Source organism: Lampetra planeri, chromosome 39 (genome assembly GCF_965212315.1).
Source record: "Lampetra planeri chromosome 39, kcLamPlan1.2.h2, whole genome shotgun sequence".
In the NCBI taxonomy this organism is placed as follows: domain Eukaryota; kingdom Metazoa; phylum Chordata; class Hyperoartia; order Petromyzontiformes; family Petromyzontidae; genus Lampetra; species Lampetra planeri.
In genome coordinates this window covers 10,258,259-10,275,196 of record NC_136145.1, presented here as the reverse complement: position 1 = coordinate 10,275,196, position 16,938 = coordinate 10,258,259, and the positions used below count along the sequence as shown (strand labels likewise).

The following is a 16,938-nucleotide window of genomic DNA, read 5'->3' as shown; positions in this document are numbered from 1 at the left end:
CACACACAGCACACACACACACACCAGCACACACACAGCACACACACACACGCAGCACACACACGCACGCAGCACACACACACACACAGCACACACACGCAGAACACACACACAGCACACACACGCAGCACACACACGCACACAGCACACACAGCACACACACACAGCACACACACGCAGCACACACACCAGCACACACAGCACACACACACCAGCATACACAGCACGCACACACGCACACACACAGCACACACACACGCAGCACACACACGCAGCACACACACACAGCACACACACACGCAGCACACACACGCAGCACATACACACAGCACACACACAGCACACACACGCAGCACACACACGCACACACATACAGCACACGCAGCACACACACACAGCACACACACACACAGCACACACACACAGCACACACACAGCACACACACAGAACACGCAGCACACACACACACACGCAGCACACACACACGCAGCACACACACACAGCACACACACAGCACACACAGCACACACGCAGCACACACACAGCACACACAGCACACACACAGCACACACACACAGCACACAGCACACACAGCACACACGCAGCACACACACACAGCACACACACAGCACACACATCACACACGCAGCACACACACAGCACACACACACAGCACACACACAGCACACACAGCACACACGCAGCACACACACAGCACACACAGCACACACACAGCACACACACACAGCACACAGCACACACAGCACACACGCAGCACACACACACAGCACACACACAGCACACACATCACACACGCAGCACACACACAGCACACACACACGCACACAGCACACACACACACAGCACACACGCACGCACACGCACGCACATACACAGCACACACACACGCAGCACACACACAGCACACGCACACACACACACAGCACACACACGCAGCACACACACACACTCAGCACACACACGCAGCACACACACACACACGCAGCACACACACACACGTAACACACACACACGCAGCACACATACAGCAGATGCACACACACACAGCACACACACACGCAGCACACACACACACTCAGCACACACACGCAGCACACACACACACGCAGCACACACACGCAGCACACACACACACGCAGCACACACACACACGTAACACACACACACGCAGCACACACACGAAGTGTCCTGGCGGGGGATCGCCTGGCACATCGGGTTTTCATCCAAAGGGTCCCAAGGAGGAAAGTCCCGCGGTTTCCCGGTGCCAGGAGATTGGCCAACCCTCGCAGGACAGGTCACATTGCGGTGACCCTGAGTTGGCTTCAAGGTGTATGGGCGCAGAAAGGTTCACCGGGTCAGCCGCAGTGAGTCATGCACGACATCGGGGAGGGGACTGGGTGAAATGCAGGGCGTTTCTAAATGATGGACCCAATTTCAAAGCAGTATATTTCACGATGACAACATGTTGCAATTACACAAAAAGTTACAAACGGTTTAATGAGTTATCAAGTTTTACTAACCATTTTGTAAATGTTCTATGTGCCCTCCACCCGCTGTATAGTTGAATTCGTCCCAAACCCCTCTCAAAGTGTCTTCCACTGAAGTCACCCCTGCCGTGATTCTGTTTTTGAGGTCTTCCAGCTTAGTCGCTAATGGTGGCACAAAAACACCACGGTCTTTGACGTATCCCCACAATAAAAAGTCGCAGGGTGTGGTGATGTCTGGGGATCTTGGGGGCCAAGAGTGTAGCGCCAAGTCTTGGGGTCCCGTGCGACCTATTCAACGTTGAGGCAGCGCGTCTTGCGAATGACTGAGGCTGGGGGCTGTTTGTGCGCTGGGAGAGGCAGCTAGCGGTAATCAATTGAAACTCTATGCCCCGCCCTCTCTATGCCCCGCCCTTTCAAGCGGTAAGGGTTTCATTCATGGGCGGTTCGTGGTTGCAGAGATATCGCGATTTCAATTCGGGTCCATCTGTTTTAAAACACCCTGTATCAAGCGAGCAGACTGAGGTCAGGGGGTCGCAGCGCCACGACCTTCCCCAGAGCGAGTCCACACACCGGCAGGGTGGGTGCTCGCCAGCCGGACGCCCTTCCAGAATTAACGGGTTGAGTCAGAAACTAACGAGGACGGGCACATCGACAAGAGGTCGCGAAGTCTCCGTGGCAACGCTCCTTGTGAGGGAGGGGCACGAGCGAGGATCATTGCCGGGAGGCAGGTGCACGATTGGCCGCGGGTGTTTTGAAGTGAGGGGGGTAAAGAGGGGAACCCGAGACATTCCAGACAGAACTCTTCCTCACCATCTTGGTCGCCAAGACCCCACCCCCCAGGCATCCTGCCTCCTCGAGCCGCTCGCAGATTCCGTGTGACGCCGCTACGAGGCAGCGATGGGCAAGGGTTGTCGTCACCCTCCCTCCCACTACTCTCACAGAGTCCAGCCGCGAGGTGCGTGACAGCGCGCGTGAGTGTTTGGGGACTTGGGTAGCAAGTAGGCTCCGGGTCGTGTAGGGTTTGGGGGCCGTCCAGAAATGACGTCACGCGATTTTGGACGATTTTTGACCACCCCCCTCAAATATGACGTCACAAAGCTCTGCCCCCCCCCAAAATAAAACATGCTTCAAATCGCTTTAAACTATTGTCATCGTAATGCGTATTTAATGTGGCGCTGCACTCTGATGTTGTAGGAGAAAACATTTATTAAAACGTATATTTAATTAAGTAGAACGTGTTGTCTATATTTATTTAAAGTTGCGCATTTTCTCAAACCCCCCCCCCCCGTCACACATCGTCACAAATTGTGTTATGTAGTGTGTGGTGTTGTATTTTGTGGTGTGTATTGTGTGTGTTATATTGTGTGTGTGATGTAGTGTGTGTTGTGTTGTGTGTTATATTGTGTGTGTTATGTGTTATATATTGTGTGGTGTTGTGTGTTATGTACTGTGTGTGGTGTTGTGTATTGTGTGTGTTATATTGTGTGTGTTTATATTGTGTGTGTTGTGTTACATTGCCGTGTGTATATTGTGTGGTGTTGTGTTATATTGTGTGTGTTTATATTGTGTGTGTTGTGTTACATTGCCGTGTGTATATTGTGTGGTGTTGTGTTATATTGTGTGTGTTATATGTGTGTTGTGTGTTTATATTGTGTGTTGTGTGTGTGTTGTGTGTTTAACTGTTTATATTGTGTATGTGTGTGTTGTGTTATATTGTGTGTGGTGTTGTTATATTGTTTTATATTGTGTGTTATATTGTGTGTGGTGTTGTGTTATATTGTGTGTTATGTTATATTGTGTGTTATATTGTGTGTTATATTGTGTGTGTTGTGTGTTATATTGTGTATGTATGTGTATGTGTGTTGTATTGTATGTGTTGTGTTATATTGTGTATGCATGTGTATGTGTGTTATATTGTGTGGTGTTGTGTTATATTGTGTGTGTTGTTGTGTTATATTGTGTATGTGTTGTGTGTTGTATTGTGTGTTATATTGTGTATGCGTTGTGTTATATTGTGTGTGTGTATGTGTGTTATATTGTGTGTATGTGTGTTATATTGTGTTATATTGTGTGTGGTGTTGTATTATATTGTGTTATATTGTGTGTGTTTATATTGTGTGTGTTGTGTTACATTGCCGTGTGTATATTGTGTGGTGTTGTGTTATATTGTGTGTGTTATATGTGTGTTGTGTGTTTATATTGTGTGTTGTGTGTGTGTTGTGTGTTTATATTGTGTATGTGTGTGTTGTGTTATATTGTGTGTGGTGTTGTTATATTGTTTTATATTGTGTGTTATATTGTGTGTGGTGTTGTGTTATATTGTGTGTTATGTTATATTGTGTGTTATATTGTGTGTTATATTGTGTGTGTTGTGTGTTATATTGTGTATGTATGTGTATGTGTGTTGTATTGTATGTGTTGTGTTATATTGTGTATGCATGTGTATGTGTGTTATATTGTGTGGTGTTGTGTTATATTGTGTGTGTTGTTGTGTTATATTGTGTATGTGTTGTGTGTTGTATTGTGTGTTATATTGTGTATGCGTTGTGTTATATTGTGTGTGTGTATGTGTGTTATATTGTGTGTATGTGTGTTATATTGTGTTATATTGTGTGTGGTGTTGTATTATATTGTGTTATATTGTGTGTGGTGTTGTGTTATATTGTGTTATATTGTGTGTGGTGTTGTGTTATATTGTGTTATATTGTGTGTGTATGTGTATGTATGTTGCCGTGTGTAAGTTTATTGTACGCGGGTGGGATGTCAGCAGGCGCTCAACCTACAACGGAATCGATACTGCGAATCGACCGAGCTGGAACCGACGGAGCTAGAATCGATCGAACTGGAGTCGACCGAGTCGGGAATCGACCGAGCTGGAATCGATTCGTCCGCCGCGCCGTCGATCTGATTCTGCTCGCGCCACGTGTGGCCTCGTCCCGACTGTCGCTGCGTCGCCTGCAACTTGCGGGCAACATGTTTTGGGGTGAGTCGCCTCTCCTGCTCGAAGCCGTGAACTCTCTCGCTCCCTCTGCCTCCCTCCCGTCTTGCAGGGCAGTGAACAGGCGTCGCCACGAGTGGTTTGTGTTCGCGCCGCGTGGCTAGGGACGCCGGGCCGCGTGCCGCCTGGCTAGGCCCCAGGCCACGTGCGGCGTTTCGCGAGTCTCGGTGGAGAGATAGTTTAGATGATTATTGTTGTTGTGATAATGATTGTGTGTGTGAGAGAGAGGGGTGGTTGTTAGAGCAAGCGGCTGTACGCGTAGTGGTAGACGCTTTGTCCGCACTAAATGAATAATCCGGTGATGTTGCGGCTTTGGGACAGCGCTGCTCAGCTACAGAATCCAGGGATTCGTCGGTAACACCGCGTGTGGCCCTGAAAGGAAACGTATATAAAGTGCGACTATATATATAACATGATGCATATTAATTTTCAATGCAATAATAGATGAAAGACAATCTCCCGAAACGTGATTTAAGTAAGGGACATTGCCCGAAACATCGCCTATTGTAAACTTTCCCATTTAAGGCCACGCCGTGTTATGAAGGAGTGGTTTTATCGTCGTGAGAATACATGAAGGAGAGCGAGCCGGGAATGAGATTTACACATCTGCAGGTGGGCGCCACGTGGTGGGAAGGAGCAGAGCGCAGGCCCAAACCCACTGTCGGCTGCCAGCAACAAAGCGCACTTGCGAATTCCCTCCCGTAGTCTTACACCAAGCTCGTATAACCTTGATACAATCAAGGAACGTGTTGAACTCGCATCTATTTTAGAATATTTGTCTGCCATAAACGTCCACGTGATGAGCCACTTTGTTCAGCAATCGTTTGTAGCCGAGTCGCTTAGTGGGCCTTACCTGGCAAAATACAAGAAGTTATTAATGGCATCACTGCACAGACGTATTCACTGTCTTTTTTTATTTATCCATGAAAGCCATACTCAATCGTAGCGATTTTTTTGCAGGAGGGTCCTGCCGCTACATTGGGTTTTTATTTGAGTGTCCCGGGTATCCCCTAGGTCGACTGAGCCTCAAATGAGTAACCTAGTGCGGTGTGTTAAACATCTCCACTCGGGAGACAAAGGCGGCCGGGTGTGGTACTGGCTACCCATCCCCTCGTGTGCCGTGCCGGCTTTCATAGGTGCTTGCTAACAGCACTTGCCCCAACAGTATGTTAAGGCTATACGGGGGATCTTTGTATTTTGTTAGCGAGAGTGTGTGTAAGTGAGAGCGCGTGTGTGTAAATGAGAGCGTGTGTGTGTAAGAGTGTGTGTAAGTGAGCGTGTATTGAGAGCGTGTGTGTGTAAGTGAGAGCGTGTGTGTGTACCTGAGGGAGTGGAGGTGTGTGTGTGTGTTTGTAGGAGAGCGTTTTCCCGTGAGATCGAGAGAGTCTCCTGTATTTGCTACCCCCATCACCCGTGCAGGTCTCACTCTGGAGCAGGGGAAATGCTACTCCCAGGAGGTCAAGGAGTCGTTCCACATCACCATGGCTGCATTGGACCCTCAGTCCGACCACGGTAATCACGATCATTATGTACATAGCGACGAGCTGGAATCCAGTGATCTCAGTGCGCCATCAGAGCCCCCACCTCGCTCTCGAGCCTCCCACGTTCTGTCCTTTTTTATTACATGCTTTTATTTAACTCACTCTTATCCTCAAAAAATCGTGTAACTCAATTTTTACCCACTTCCCAATGTGCTATCGACTGCAAACTTGGTATACTTATGTCATACTGGTGACAATACTATATTCTATCATTAAAAATAAAACATTTAAAAAAAATATTTTTTATGTTGTATTTCGACTTGGGTCTAATTGTCCACGCTCAACTGACGGTTGGCTGTAATTGGCCACGGTCCCTTACGTTGTGGCAAGCCTCGGATCCACTTCCTGGAGTCGTGGAGTTCTGCCATTACTCGTACGGTACATTTCATTAAAGCGTGTTTTTAAAAAGTATTTTTAAATATTACTTTTATTAATGACGACAACCATAATATTTGCAATGATAGGACGCTTAAATGCCTCGGAATCTCAAAAGCGCCTTACGTGTCACCTCATCTTAACCCTTCAAAATTGACCCCCAAAGGGGGAAGCTGCCCCTGTCAATGTGCAATGCTGCTTATTGCGCATCCACAGGGCGCCACGGTGGCGAGGAGATGTTAACTACCTCGCCTGGTATGCAGGAGGTCGTGGGTTCGATATCGATCCTAATGCCTGTATATTTCGCGTTTGCATGTTCTCCCCGTGGTTGCGTGGATTTTTCTCCGGCTCTTCCGGTTTTTCCCTCCACAATTAGAATGAACATCACGTGTTCGAGTATTTGGCTGCTGTAAATTTCAACGTGAAAATGAGCCACTTAGTTGAGCTATCATTTGTGGCCAGGTCGCTTGTCAAAAAGATCTGTATAGCTCAGTGGGCCTTACTTGGTGAAATAAAAAAATTAGTTTAGTTTTACTGTGTTTTTTTTACTCGGCACTGGCCTGCAATTGGTCAGCCACTGAGGGGGTGATGATCGCTTCGCTATGTGTACCTTGTAATCCAAATTGAGTAATTTACAGGTACATTTTTTTTTTGTAAAAAATAAGCAGATGCTATCCATGGTCGTTTAAATTTTTACCTGGTTCAGCAAATAAACTTGAACCACTTTGGACTTTGATACAAAGTGGTACTTATTTTTAAATCCTTTATATTAAGTTCACTTGCTTGCTTGCTTGCGTGCTTGCTTGCTTGCTTAGGACCGTGCAAATCTTTCGGTCATTTTGTAATCCACTTCCCGTGATCCAATCGAGCTGACATTTTGCACACAGACTCGTTGTGCTTGACAATTAATTTTCGTGAAACAAAATTTCCTAAAGTTTACACTGTTTAGGGAAATTTTTTTAAAATATTTAATTACCAATTGCTTAATTGTGGCAGACAATCATCTGACCCATAGGTGGCAGCCATCTCAAGCCAGAGGACGAGAGGACTGTAGCCGCCCGTTTCATGATGACGCAAATGTTGACTAACCACATGGCATGAAATCCCTGCCCCCACGCTGTACAGTGAAGACTATTTATAGAGCAGTTAAATTGAAGCCGCCAGGTTCTTGAAAGTGGTAAAACGGGTCAACGCTAGTGCCCTCGGGAATATACGGGGCATGTCAAGAGGTGATCTTTCATTTTTTAATCCTTTATATTAACTTCACTTGCTTGCTTGCTTACTCAAGAAAAACAGAAATGAATAATAAAATGAAACCGATGCCACGCATATAAAGGATTTATAGTGAAAAACTTTGTTTTTACGGGTTATTTTTTTATTAACGCAGGATGGATGTTGGGTTTAGTCAACCCCCCCAACCAGAGAGGCACTCTACCCCTTATTTTCTTTCGTACGACTGCTGATGTAGACGCAGACCAACAACTACAATTTCCCGTTCAGCTGGGCAAGCCCAGATAAGCGCGTCAGGATTAGCGGGGAGTGTATCATCGCTGTCTCCTTCATATTTGTGGATCACGGCATTGCGTCGTTATACGTTGTAAGGTCTGTTCAGGATGACCACAGTCAAACTACTGGAGATGTTTTTATTTTCTAATTGTGCATCAGGTATCCGCATCTTTCGTGGTCTGTGCAGTGGCTGTGGTTTAGAGTGGACCATGAGCTTTGTGGAAGATCAAACCCAGGGGATCTTCTGCATTGGATCTTTCACGGCAATGTGTTCGTTAGTTCATTTTAACTCCATTCAGCTCTCCCAAGCTTCATCGGGGTTGAACTCGCATCGTTAAATGTTAAGCTCTACTGCTGATCCACGGGGTCTTTTGATATGAAACAAAGTGGCGATGAGGATAGCAAAACCCGGAGCGGGCCTCGTTGTCCATGGACGGGTGGGGGTGAAATGTCAAGTCTGGGACAGACGTTGACAATTGCATCTGCGCTTGAATTGTCCCTCTCTCACCGAGCACCCCTCCCTTCCCGTGTGTAACGTAGGCGCCAGCACGGTGAGCGTGCTGGTGAACGTTTGCGACGGTGGCGACTTTGTGGCGTGCACCCTGCAGCAGGGCCACTGGCAGCAGTCGCTGGACCTGGTGTTCGTGCAGGGTGAGGTGGTCACCCTGGCCTCCAGGGGTCGTGGTAAGCGCTGGCGACACTGGGGACACGATTCCATAACAAAAATACTTTCGTCCCGTTTGGTTTATTTGCCTCGTATGTTCTTTGTTGCTCTGTCTCACGCCTGACTACAACATGCCAACCATTATCAGCCTTGATCTATCCACTGCCGGATGAGGGTCTCGCTGAGCTGCCGCCGCCGCCATCGTTGGCAGCGCTGCGATGCAAAAATATGTCGCGCTCCGACACACGGGCTCATGTTATTGCTTCATCTTGCACGTCGTGTTGTGCGCGTTCCCTCCTCTGCGCTCGTCTTAGCCCAGCTGAAGAGAACGTCGTGTGTTTGGTGTTGCAGACACGTGTCCGTTTAAAATAATGACGCTTGTGGTAACGAGAATCTGAAGTCGTACGGAACCCGCCCGCGCGAGGGTTGAAAGCGCGCTGGTTGGCGGCGCCGGTCCATGTAAAATACCCGCGGGCTGCGATGGTGCGCGCCGGGCTTCGCTTGTGGACGACAGCAACTCCCCCGCAGCCCCATGGTGCGGCCGCTCGCCGTGAGCGGACGCACAGGGGCACGTGCGGCGGGACAGCCGCTCGCAGACGCAACGGAGCGCCGTGCTGGCACCGCCGTACAGGAGGGCATGTTACCCCCAAAACCCACAGATGGGGCTCGTAGCTGAGAACCTTGGCTCGGGAGGGTGGAGCACCAATAGGGTACCGTTTAAATACAGGTTTTTCGTGATTAAAATAGGTTATTTTTCATAATATAGGTTTTTTTGGTTAGGTCACATAAATATAAATGTGCCGTTAAACCCGCCACCACCCAACACAGCCAATTGGTAAGTTTTGTCACGTCAACAGAAAATGGCAATTCGTTACTCGTACAGCACACCGGTGTGTTGGAGAGCAAATCCACAACATTTACAATCTTGAGTACGACGTTTCGCTCGTAATTACAACTAGCATCATCAGGCGGACAGCCAGATTTGTTGCAAGCACAGTGTGCTTACCATCACACCACAGCAGATCTCCCCCCCCCCCCTCGTAAAGGAAAGGGGCACGACCCTGAAACCGGTGGGGCTCACTCTGTCTACACACAATGGGTTCCACAGTGTCGGATGAACATTTAAAACACTTTAAAAGATGCAGGTAATCACGAGTGATAATCGTGAAGTGGCTTTTCAATTGGCCACATCGCATGAACAAATTAGGACTGATGAAGGTGCCAATACCTCGCTCATAGATTGATTATAAAGTCGTGCTATTACAAGGCTGCCAATGGCTTAGCCCCACATTACTTACAGGGACTGATCTACTTCTATACACCACCAATGAGCCCCTTGACACTTTCTGATCTTCTTGGTAATCCGAGGTCAAGGCTCTGTTCCTAGGGGTGATCAGGCTTTTGCCAGTGCAGCTCCAAGACTATGGAACGTGTTGCCTTTTTTGAAAATGGCCTCATTTTTGGTCGTTTACGCTGACTGTCTAATTTCCCTGCTTTACATACATGGCACATTGGGATCCTTGGATTAAGTTTGCCTTACAAATGTAGATTATTATAAAATACCACGGTGTCGGATGGAACTCTGAACCGACCTGTTAATCTGTGCCGGGTTTCGTCAATGGGCGCTACCTTACAGCCCTTGCGCCATCGGTCTTTATAACGGCCGCGTGGGGATCTACGTACGTGCGTGTGCAGGCGTGGTCCATCTCACAGGCTACCTGTTGGGCGACGAAGGCAAGTCCATCCTCGACACGAGCAAGCAGTGGGAGAGCAGCAGTCAAGTCTCAACCGGTAACGAGCTCCCCACGACTTCCCCGTCAGCGCCACCCCGCGCTCGGCCCTCTCGCGTGAGGGCTGACTGTTTCCCCCGCCCCCCTCTTGGTTTCTCTTTCCCCGTTTCTCCCCGTTGTGTCTCGAGACGAAGACTGAAAAACGACACTGATTTTTATTTTAGCAGGTAAGGCCCACCGAGCTCTACAGCTCTTTTTGAGAAGCAGCGTGGCCATCACAAACGATAGCTCAACGGCGTGGCTCGTGGTGCGGACGCGACAGCAAGATCGCCAAGCGGCGCCAGCTCTGAGGACGGAAACTAAACCCAGGCGGCGTGTGTGTCTTGTGTGCGCGTGTCTGTGCGTGCATCTGTGTTCCCGTGTTTGTCCACCGGCACGCGAAGCCAACGGAGTCAAGCGGCCATCGAGAAGCACGAAGGTACCACCCCTACCAGCCAAAAAGCTAAAAATTGAAACGCTGGACAGCCTGGAGGCGGACGGCAGCGACGAGGACAACGACGATGACTACGTGGAGGAGGTGGAGGAAGGTAGTGATGAGGAAGAGCAGGAGATGGAGGATGTGGAGTCACCAGTTGCGAAGAAAACACAGAAAGCGGATGTCACCAGTGAAAAGGTGAGCCTAGAAAGAGGTGCATTGTGGGAAAAGTGCATTATCATCTTTGTACATTTTTTTTCATCATTGCGATTTGTATAATTGTTGCAATTGCTTTTCGTTCCTCTCAATTTTTTTACGGACAGGCCAAAGCTGACAAGACGCCCAAAGCAAAGGCCCCACAGTCAGCCAAGGAGGCGGCCCCAACCCTAAAGACCCCGCAGAAGCAGCAATCGCCCAATCAGAAAGGTGAGCGGCCCCGCGTTACCCCGGCGCCCCCGCAGGCTGTGCAGCGTGCGCGGGGTGGCGCTCGGCGCGTCTCGCTTGGCACGACACTCGGCTCGCAGCAGGAGGAAGCGCGCCCATCTCGCTCGGGGTCATCGTGGGTGATCTCGTCCGCCGCTCGTGAGCGTTGTGAAGCATTGGTGCTCATCTCCTGATTACAGCCCTGAGCCAGTGGCGGACTATTCCACATTGCTGTGGTGGGGGCGAGTCAATCGGTAATCCAACCACTCTTTACTGCCCCATTAAATGGTACTCGTTACATCGGCCCTGGAGGGTTGATGGGCTGAAACGAGACCCAGTTAGGATTTGAACTCGACCTTCCGACTGACGGGGCCGCCTCGCTGTAACGGCGAGGAGCCACGTGACCAGATCATCGGTCGGCGAGCCCCATGTTTGCATCGTTGTCTCGTTGACAATGTCGGCAAATCCCACCCCGAGTAGAATCGCCAGGAATTAATGTAAATCCGTGGCACGACAAGAGCGACGTGGCTGCCGCAGGGTTGATGCCAACGCCGCAGTGCCAAGATGTTAACTCCCTCGCCTGCTATGCAGGAGGTCCTGAGTTCGATCCCTAACTGTAGTCGTGTGAATTTTTGTCTTGGTCCCCAGGTGTTTCCCTCCACATTTATAAACATGCGTTTAGAGTCGATCATTTGTGGCTAGGTCACTTCTGAAAAATAGCTCCATAGCTCAGTGGGCGTTGACTGGTAAAATATATATTTTTTAAATCCTCCTCCGCCGCCCCGCGCGTCTCTCCGCATTGTTTCTCGCAGCGAAACTGGCGGCGGCGCAGCCCCAGACACGCCCAACGACCCCGGGGCCCAAGACGACCCTGCCAGGCGGCCTCCTGTCCCAGGATGTGACGATCGGCACCGGCATACGCGCCAAGCGCGGGAAGATGGTGAGTGCGTGCGGTGTGGCGGTGTGGCGTTGTGGGATGGCGTCGGCGATCACAGCGCATCTCTCGCTCCCCACTCCAACCGCCGAGCGATTTCATGATTGGTGCGAGTCCCGGTCGCGTTTCAGTCGAGGGTCGATTGTGTTCATCTCGACACCATTTAGTGTGCTGTGTTAGCCCGATTGTAGCATTGGCATGTAATTGGTGTGAAATATAAGTTATTTATTCTCACGTGCTCAATTTAATGCATTTACCGTGAGCTTAATCGATTTACAATTTGTAGAAGCCACGCACCGTTCCACCAGCACCATTCCACCACGCACCGTTCCACCCCTTGCGGCAACCGCGGTCAAATAGCACGTGTCTTAATCGAGCGTGGGGTGGCGCTCCCCCCTCTGTTGACGACCCTGAGGTGGTGGTGGAAATTCCACATTCCTTTTGCGGGCTTTATAGCACACTCGCCATTCACTTCCCGATGGCTATGCTGAACGAGTGGTACCTATTTTATGGAACCCCGAAGGGACGATGATGATTGGCCGAATGTTAGTGTTTGTGTGTACAGGGTGCGTCGTCCTGCCCGTAGCCTCGCACGCCGGCCGCTGGCGCCGCAGCGGCTCGGCACCAGCCTGGCGGCGCTCGTGAGACCTCTTGCCAAAACGCGCCGCAAGGGAATCGCCGCGATCGACCTCCGTCACGTACCCTGACGGCGGCGCTCCCCCCTCCTCTCCACCCCCCTCCCCTCTCCACCGCGCAGGTGACCGTCTACTACAAGGGCATGCTCACCAGCGGCAAGGAGTTCGACTCGACCACCAGCGGGAAGGGCTTCACCTTCCGCCTCGGAGCAGGCGAGGTCATCAAGGGCTGGGACATGGGGATCGAAGGTGAGCGGGGGACGGCGTTGCCACGCGGGGGCGGGGTGAAGTCGTCGGAGCGCGGGTGAAAGAGAAGAGACTTCTATCTTTGCGGGAAAGGGTGATGGTGGTGGGGTGGGAGGTCACGAAGAGGTTAGAGGTCGCGGTGGGGTCCGAGTTGGAAGAGCACCGCACCGATGACTGCCCAGAGAGTCTGTCGTCTCTTGGGAGATGCAGCGAGGAATCCGTGATTGACAGCTCTGTGTTCATCCACCGTTGAAGGCCCTTCCCACGTCGTGTTGGTTATGGGAGTTGTCTGATCATACTTCACCATGCTGGCTGGTGTGGATTTGTAAAGAGGGGGGGCGCCACCGGCCGTTGGGGATGTCACGCGCCCGACCAATATTAGCCGGGAGCCGGGAATAAAACTGGCAGCGGGTTCATGGAGCAGCTTGCGCTAGACGCTGTGTGTCCGCTGCACCCCATGAACCGCAAATGACCAATTCTCGCGTGCGTGAACGTGCGGATCGGTTTTAATCCCCCCCCCCCCTGCTATTTCCACGTTGACTGTTGTCCAGTTACATCATGGGACCTCCTTTGCCAGTTCCAAAATATGAGAATAGGTTTTCCACTTTTTTCTGGCAACACAACAGGTGTTAACATTAAAAGCTTTCGTGACTGCAGGCTTTCATACTCTTAGTCACGTAGATAGGAAACTAAATAACTAATAGATCACGACGTTCCTATCGCATCAACAAGCGATCGTCCTCAGGTGAAAGATAGAAGCATGCCTCTGACGAGGCATTATATAGAGGGGGGAGGAGGGGAGGGGAGGCCGCAAAGGGGCGAGAGGGTGGGGATACAATTCAAAGAGGGCTTGGGTGAACGAGAGAGAACAGAAATGTGACGAGGAAGCTTAGATATCAAACTTAACAAAATTTTGAAATGTAATCCAACTCGTGTTTGGAAGGACTGGATCAACCAGGTAAAGTGTTAACTGTTGTGTTAGCCAACTCTCTGAGTTGCATTACACGCGCCTTTTGGCGTCCTCTAGCACCCATTGAGACGAGGCTCCAAAGAAAGCCGTCTCTGGTGTGGACCAATCAGTTTCAAAGACAATGCCATATACTATCAGTGTGTTTTTTGTTTGCATTCTGACCACAAGTATTGTGGTTAATGCAGACATGATTCCTTGTAAAAGGTTTCAGTTTGGTGTTTTAACATCTTAACACAGCTGTTTTGTTGCCAGAAAGAAGGGGGAACACCCCTTCTCATGCTCTCCAGTTGTTGTGCTTTTGTGGTGGTTTCCCGCTCAGTCCTGCAAGTGACGCCCGTGCGTGTCTGTGCGTGCCCGTGCGTGTTTTTCGCGTCTCGTGCTGTGCCCAGGGATGAGTGTGGGAGGCAAGAGGAAGCTGTCGATTCCCCCGCACCTCGCGTAAGTCTCACACAGCCATCGCTGACACCATCATCCGTATTGTCTTCTGCGGCGGTGGTCCCCCCCCCCCCGCCGGTAAGGCCCACTGAGCTATGTAGCTCTGTTTCATAAGCGACCTGGCCACAAATGATATCTCAACAAAGTGGCTTATCATGTGGAAATGTGTCGCAGCCAAATATTCTAAAGGCATGTTTATAAATGTGGAGGGAAAAATCTGAGGACCTGGATAAAAATCTACTCAACCACAGAGAGAACGTGCAAAATATATTGGGGTCGGGATCGAACCCACGACCTCCAGTATATCAGGCGAGGTAGTTAATATCTCTCCCCTCTGTGGCGCCCCTTGGAATCCTCATCTTGCAATCCAAGAGGTCAATTGCAATCCCCGTCCCTCTTGAGTTCTCACCTAGTCAAACAAAATTAACTTTAAACTTACATAATATATAAATAATATATCAAACACCGAGCGAAACTCAACAATGGCTAAATTTCGACGAGGCTTTTTTAAAGAGAATCTGAAGTCGTACGGAACCCCCCACCCTCGAGGGTTCAAAGAGCGCTCTTTGGCAGCGCCCGTCCATGTAAAATACCCGCGGGCTGCGATGGTGCGCGCCGGGCTTCGCTTGTGGACGACAGCAACTCCGCCGCAGCCCCATGGCGCGTCCGCTCGCCGTGAGCGGACACGCGGGGGCACGCGCGGCGGGACAGCCGCTGGCAGGCGCCAGCATCGATGATCGCGTGACGGGAACTGCGTCGCGGTGCAGAGTTTGGGGCACCGATGCCATCTCCCTCGCCGGATACTGTGGCTTAGAACCCCCCGGCCCCCTGTGGTGGTCGCCGCGTTGGAATTTTCTCCGGGCCCTCCGGTTTTTGCCCCCTCTGGGCATTGAGAAACTGCGTTCAGTTTATTCGGCTGCAACTATAAATTCCCACGTTTAGTGATACAAGACACTGGGATGAACTTTCACCTGTGGCCTGCTCGCCTTTGAAAAACAACTAATTCGGTGGGCCTCACCTGGTTAATAGAAAATAGCTTCATTTAAACATTACAACTGTTAGTAATGCTGCTATGGTTCTTCGACTGTTGTCTGACGTCGCAGCTGATGTGTGCTCCACTGCTGATGTGTGTGATGTTTGTGTGTGACGCTGATGTGTGTGACGCTGATGTGTGTGATGTTTGTGCGTGATGCTAATGTTGTGTGTGACGACGCCACGACTGATGTTGTCGTTGCTGCCGCACAGGTACGGGAGCAAGCGCATGGGCCCCATTCCGCCCAACAGCACCCTCAACTTCAGCGTGGAACTGAAGAGAGTCAGCTAAGCATCGTGGGAAATGGACGCGCTTGGCCAGAACACCGATTGGGATAAAAAAAAAACGAGTGCAACCGTGATAATGTAATTTACATTTCTGTTTTATGGAGTGCGGGTACCGTTGTTTTCTAGAGATGGGGGTTGCCGTAGCGCCAGTTCGTGCAGTTTGCGTGCACATTTGTGTTGCGTGGCAGTCTCCGGACCGGACGGAATCTGACGATGTGGTCGTTATGAATCATGCGTTCTGACATGGGACATGCCGCCCCAACACTGCCCGTCCACAGACTATTATGCCGAAGTCGCCCCACGTACTATGGCAAACGCCAGCTGATACCTTTCATGTCCGTCCACTGAATGAAGAGCCCAAATTTACACGAATCTTAGCGGTGCACAATGTTATAATTTAATTACACTCCCCGTGCGGAGCGATAGATTTGTAAATACTTCGGTCTACCAAGCTCGGACGTCCACAAACCAGTTTTTTTATTGTATTACTCGACTCGCCTGTGCGGTTGTCACTGGCAGAGTTGCGGTGGTCGACCCATCGACCACGTATGCTTCGCTTCCCGCTCCAATGACCTCTGACCCATCGCGACGCCCCCTCCCTCACCGTCGTGCTCCCCTCTTCATCAACACCTGCCCCAAACTTGACCTTTAACCCCCGCCCGTCCATGGACTACAATGGCCGCCGTGGATTTTCATCCCGATCTTGACTTTGTTTCGCAATAAATATCTGTGTTTATTTTGTACCACGTGTCACACTAGTTTTAATAAACTCTCCGGCGTTGAGTTTTGAAAGGCGGCTCCGGTGTGCCGTGTGAACATCGCACTTCACGAGCCAGGCCAGCAGAGGGCGCTGCTAGACTGGTGACAGAAGGAGCCCCCCTGCGTGGCCCGTGTTTGCCTGCACTGGAAGTCCACGACTTACGAACAGCCCCATTACGAACCAGCTTCAATTTATTTTTTTACATTGACGTCCACACCAGAGACAGCTTTCTTTCGAGCCTAGTCTCAAACGGTGTTAGACCAGAGGACGCCAAAAGGCGTATGCATATATTACTGTTTTTTTTTTGCATTCTGACCACAAGTATTGTGGTTAATGCAGACATGATTCCTTGTAAAAGGTTTCGGTTTGGTGTTTGGACATCTTAACACCTGTTTTGTTGCCAGAAAAAAGGGGAAA

General features: G+C 50.2%; 1 protein-coding gene across 1 annotated transcript; it reads left to right on the top strand.

Annotated features, from left to right (window-relative positions):
- The first annotated feature begins 4,346 nt into the window (after positions 1-4,346).
- On the top strand, positions 4,347-16,502 carry LOC144731618 (uncharacterized). The gene is made up of 10 exons (XM_078612807.1): positions 4,347-4,492; positions 5,927-6,019; positions 8,470-8,613; positions 10,289-10,384; positions 10,767-10,996; positions 11,122-11,224; positions 12,034-12,161; positions 12,913-13,039; positions 14,396-14,444; positions 15,687-16,502. The coding sequence occupies exons 1-10, from the start codon at positions 4,483-4,485 to the stop codon at positions 15,763-15,765; spliced, it is 1,059 nt and encodes a 352-aa protein (XP_078468933.1). The 5' UTR covers positions 4,347-4,482; the 3' UTR covers positions 15,766-16,502.
- The last annotated feature ends 436 nt before the right edge of the window (positions 16,503-16,938 follow it).

Coding starts and splice junctions, on each gene's coding strand:
- LOC144731618 (XM_078612807.1), top strand. Junction 6,020..8,469: donor GGACCCTCAGTCCGACCACG/GTAATCACGATC, acceptor TGTGTAACGTAG/GCGCCAGCACGGTGAGCGTG. Junction 12,162..12,912: donor GCGCCAAGCGCGGGAAGATG/GTGAGTGCGTGC, acceptor TCCACCGCGCAG/GTGACCGTCTACTACAAGGG.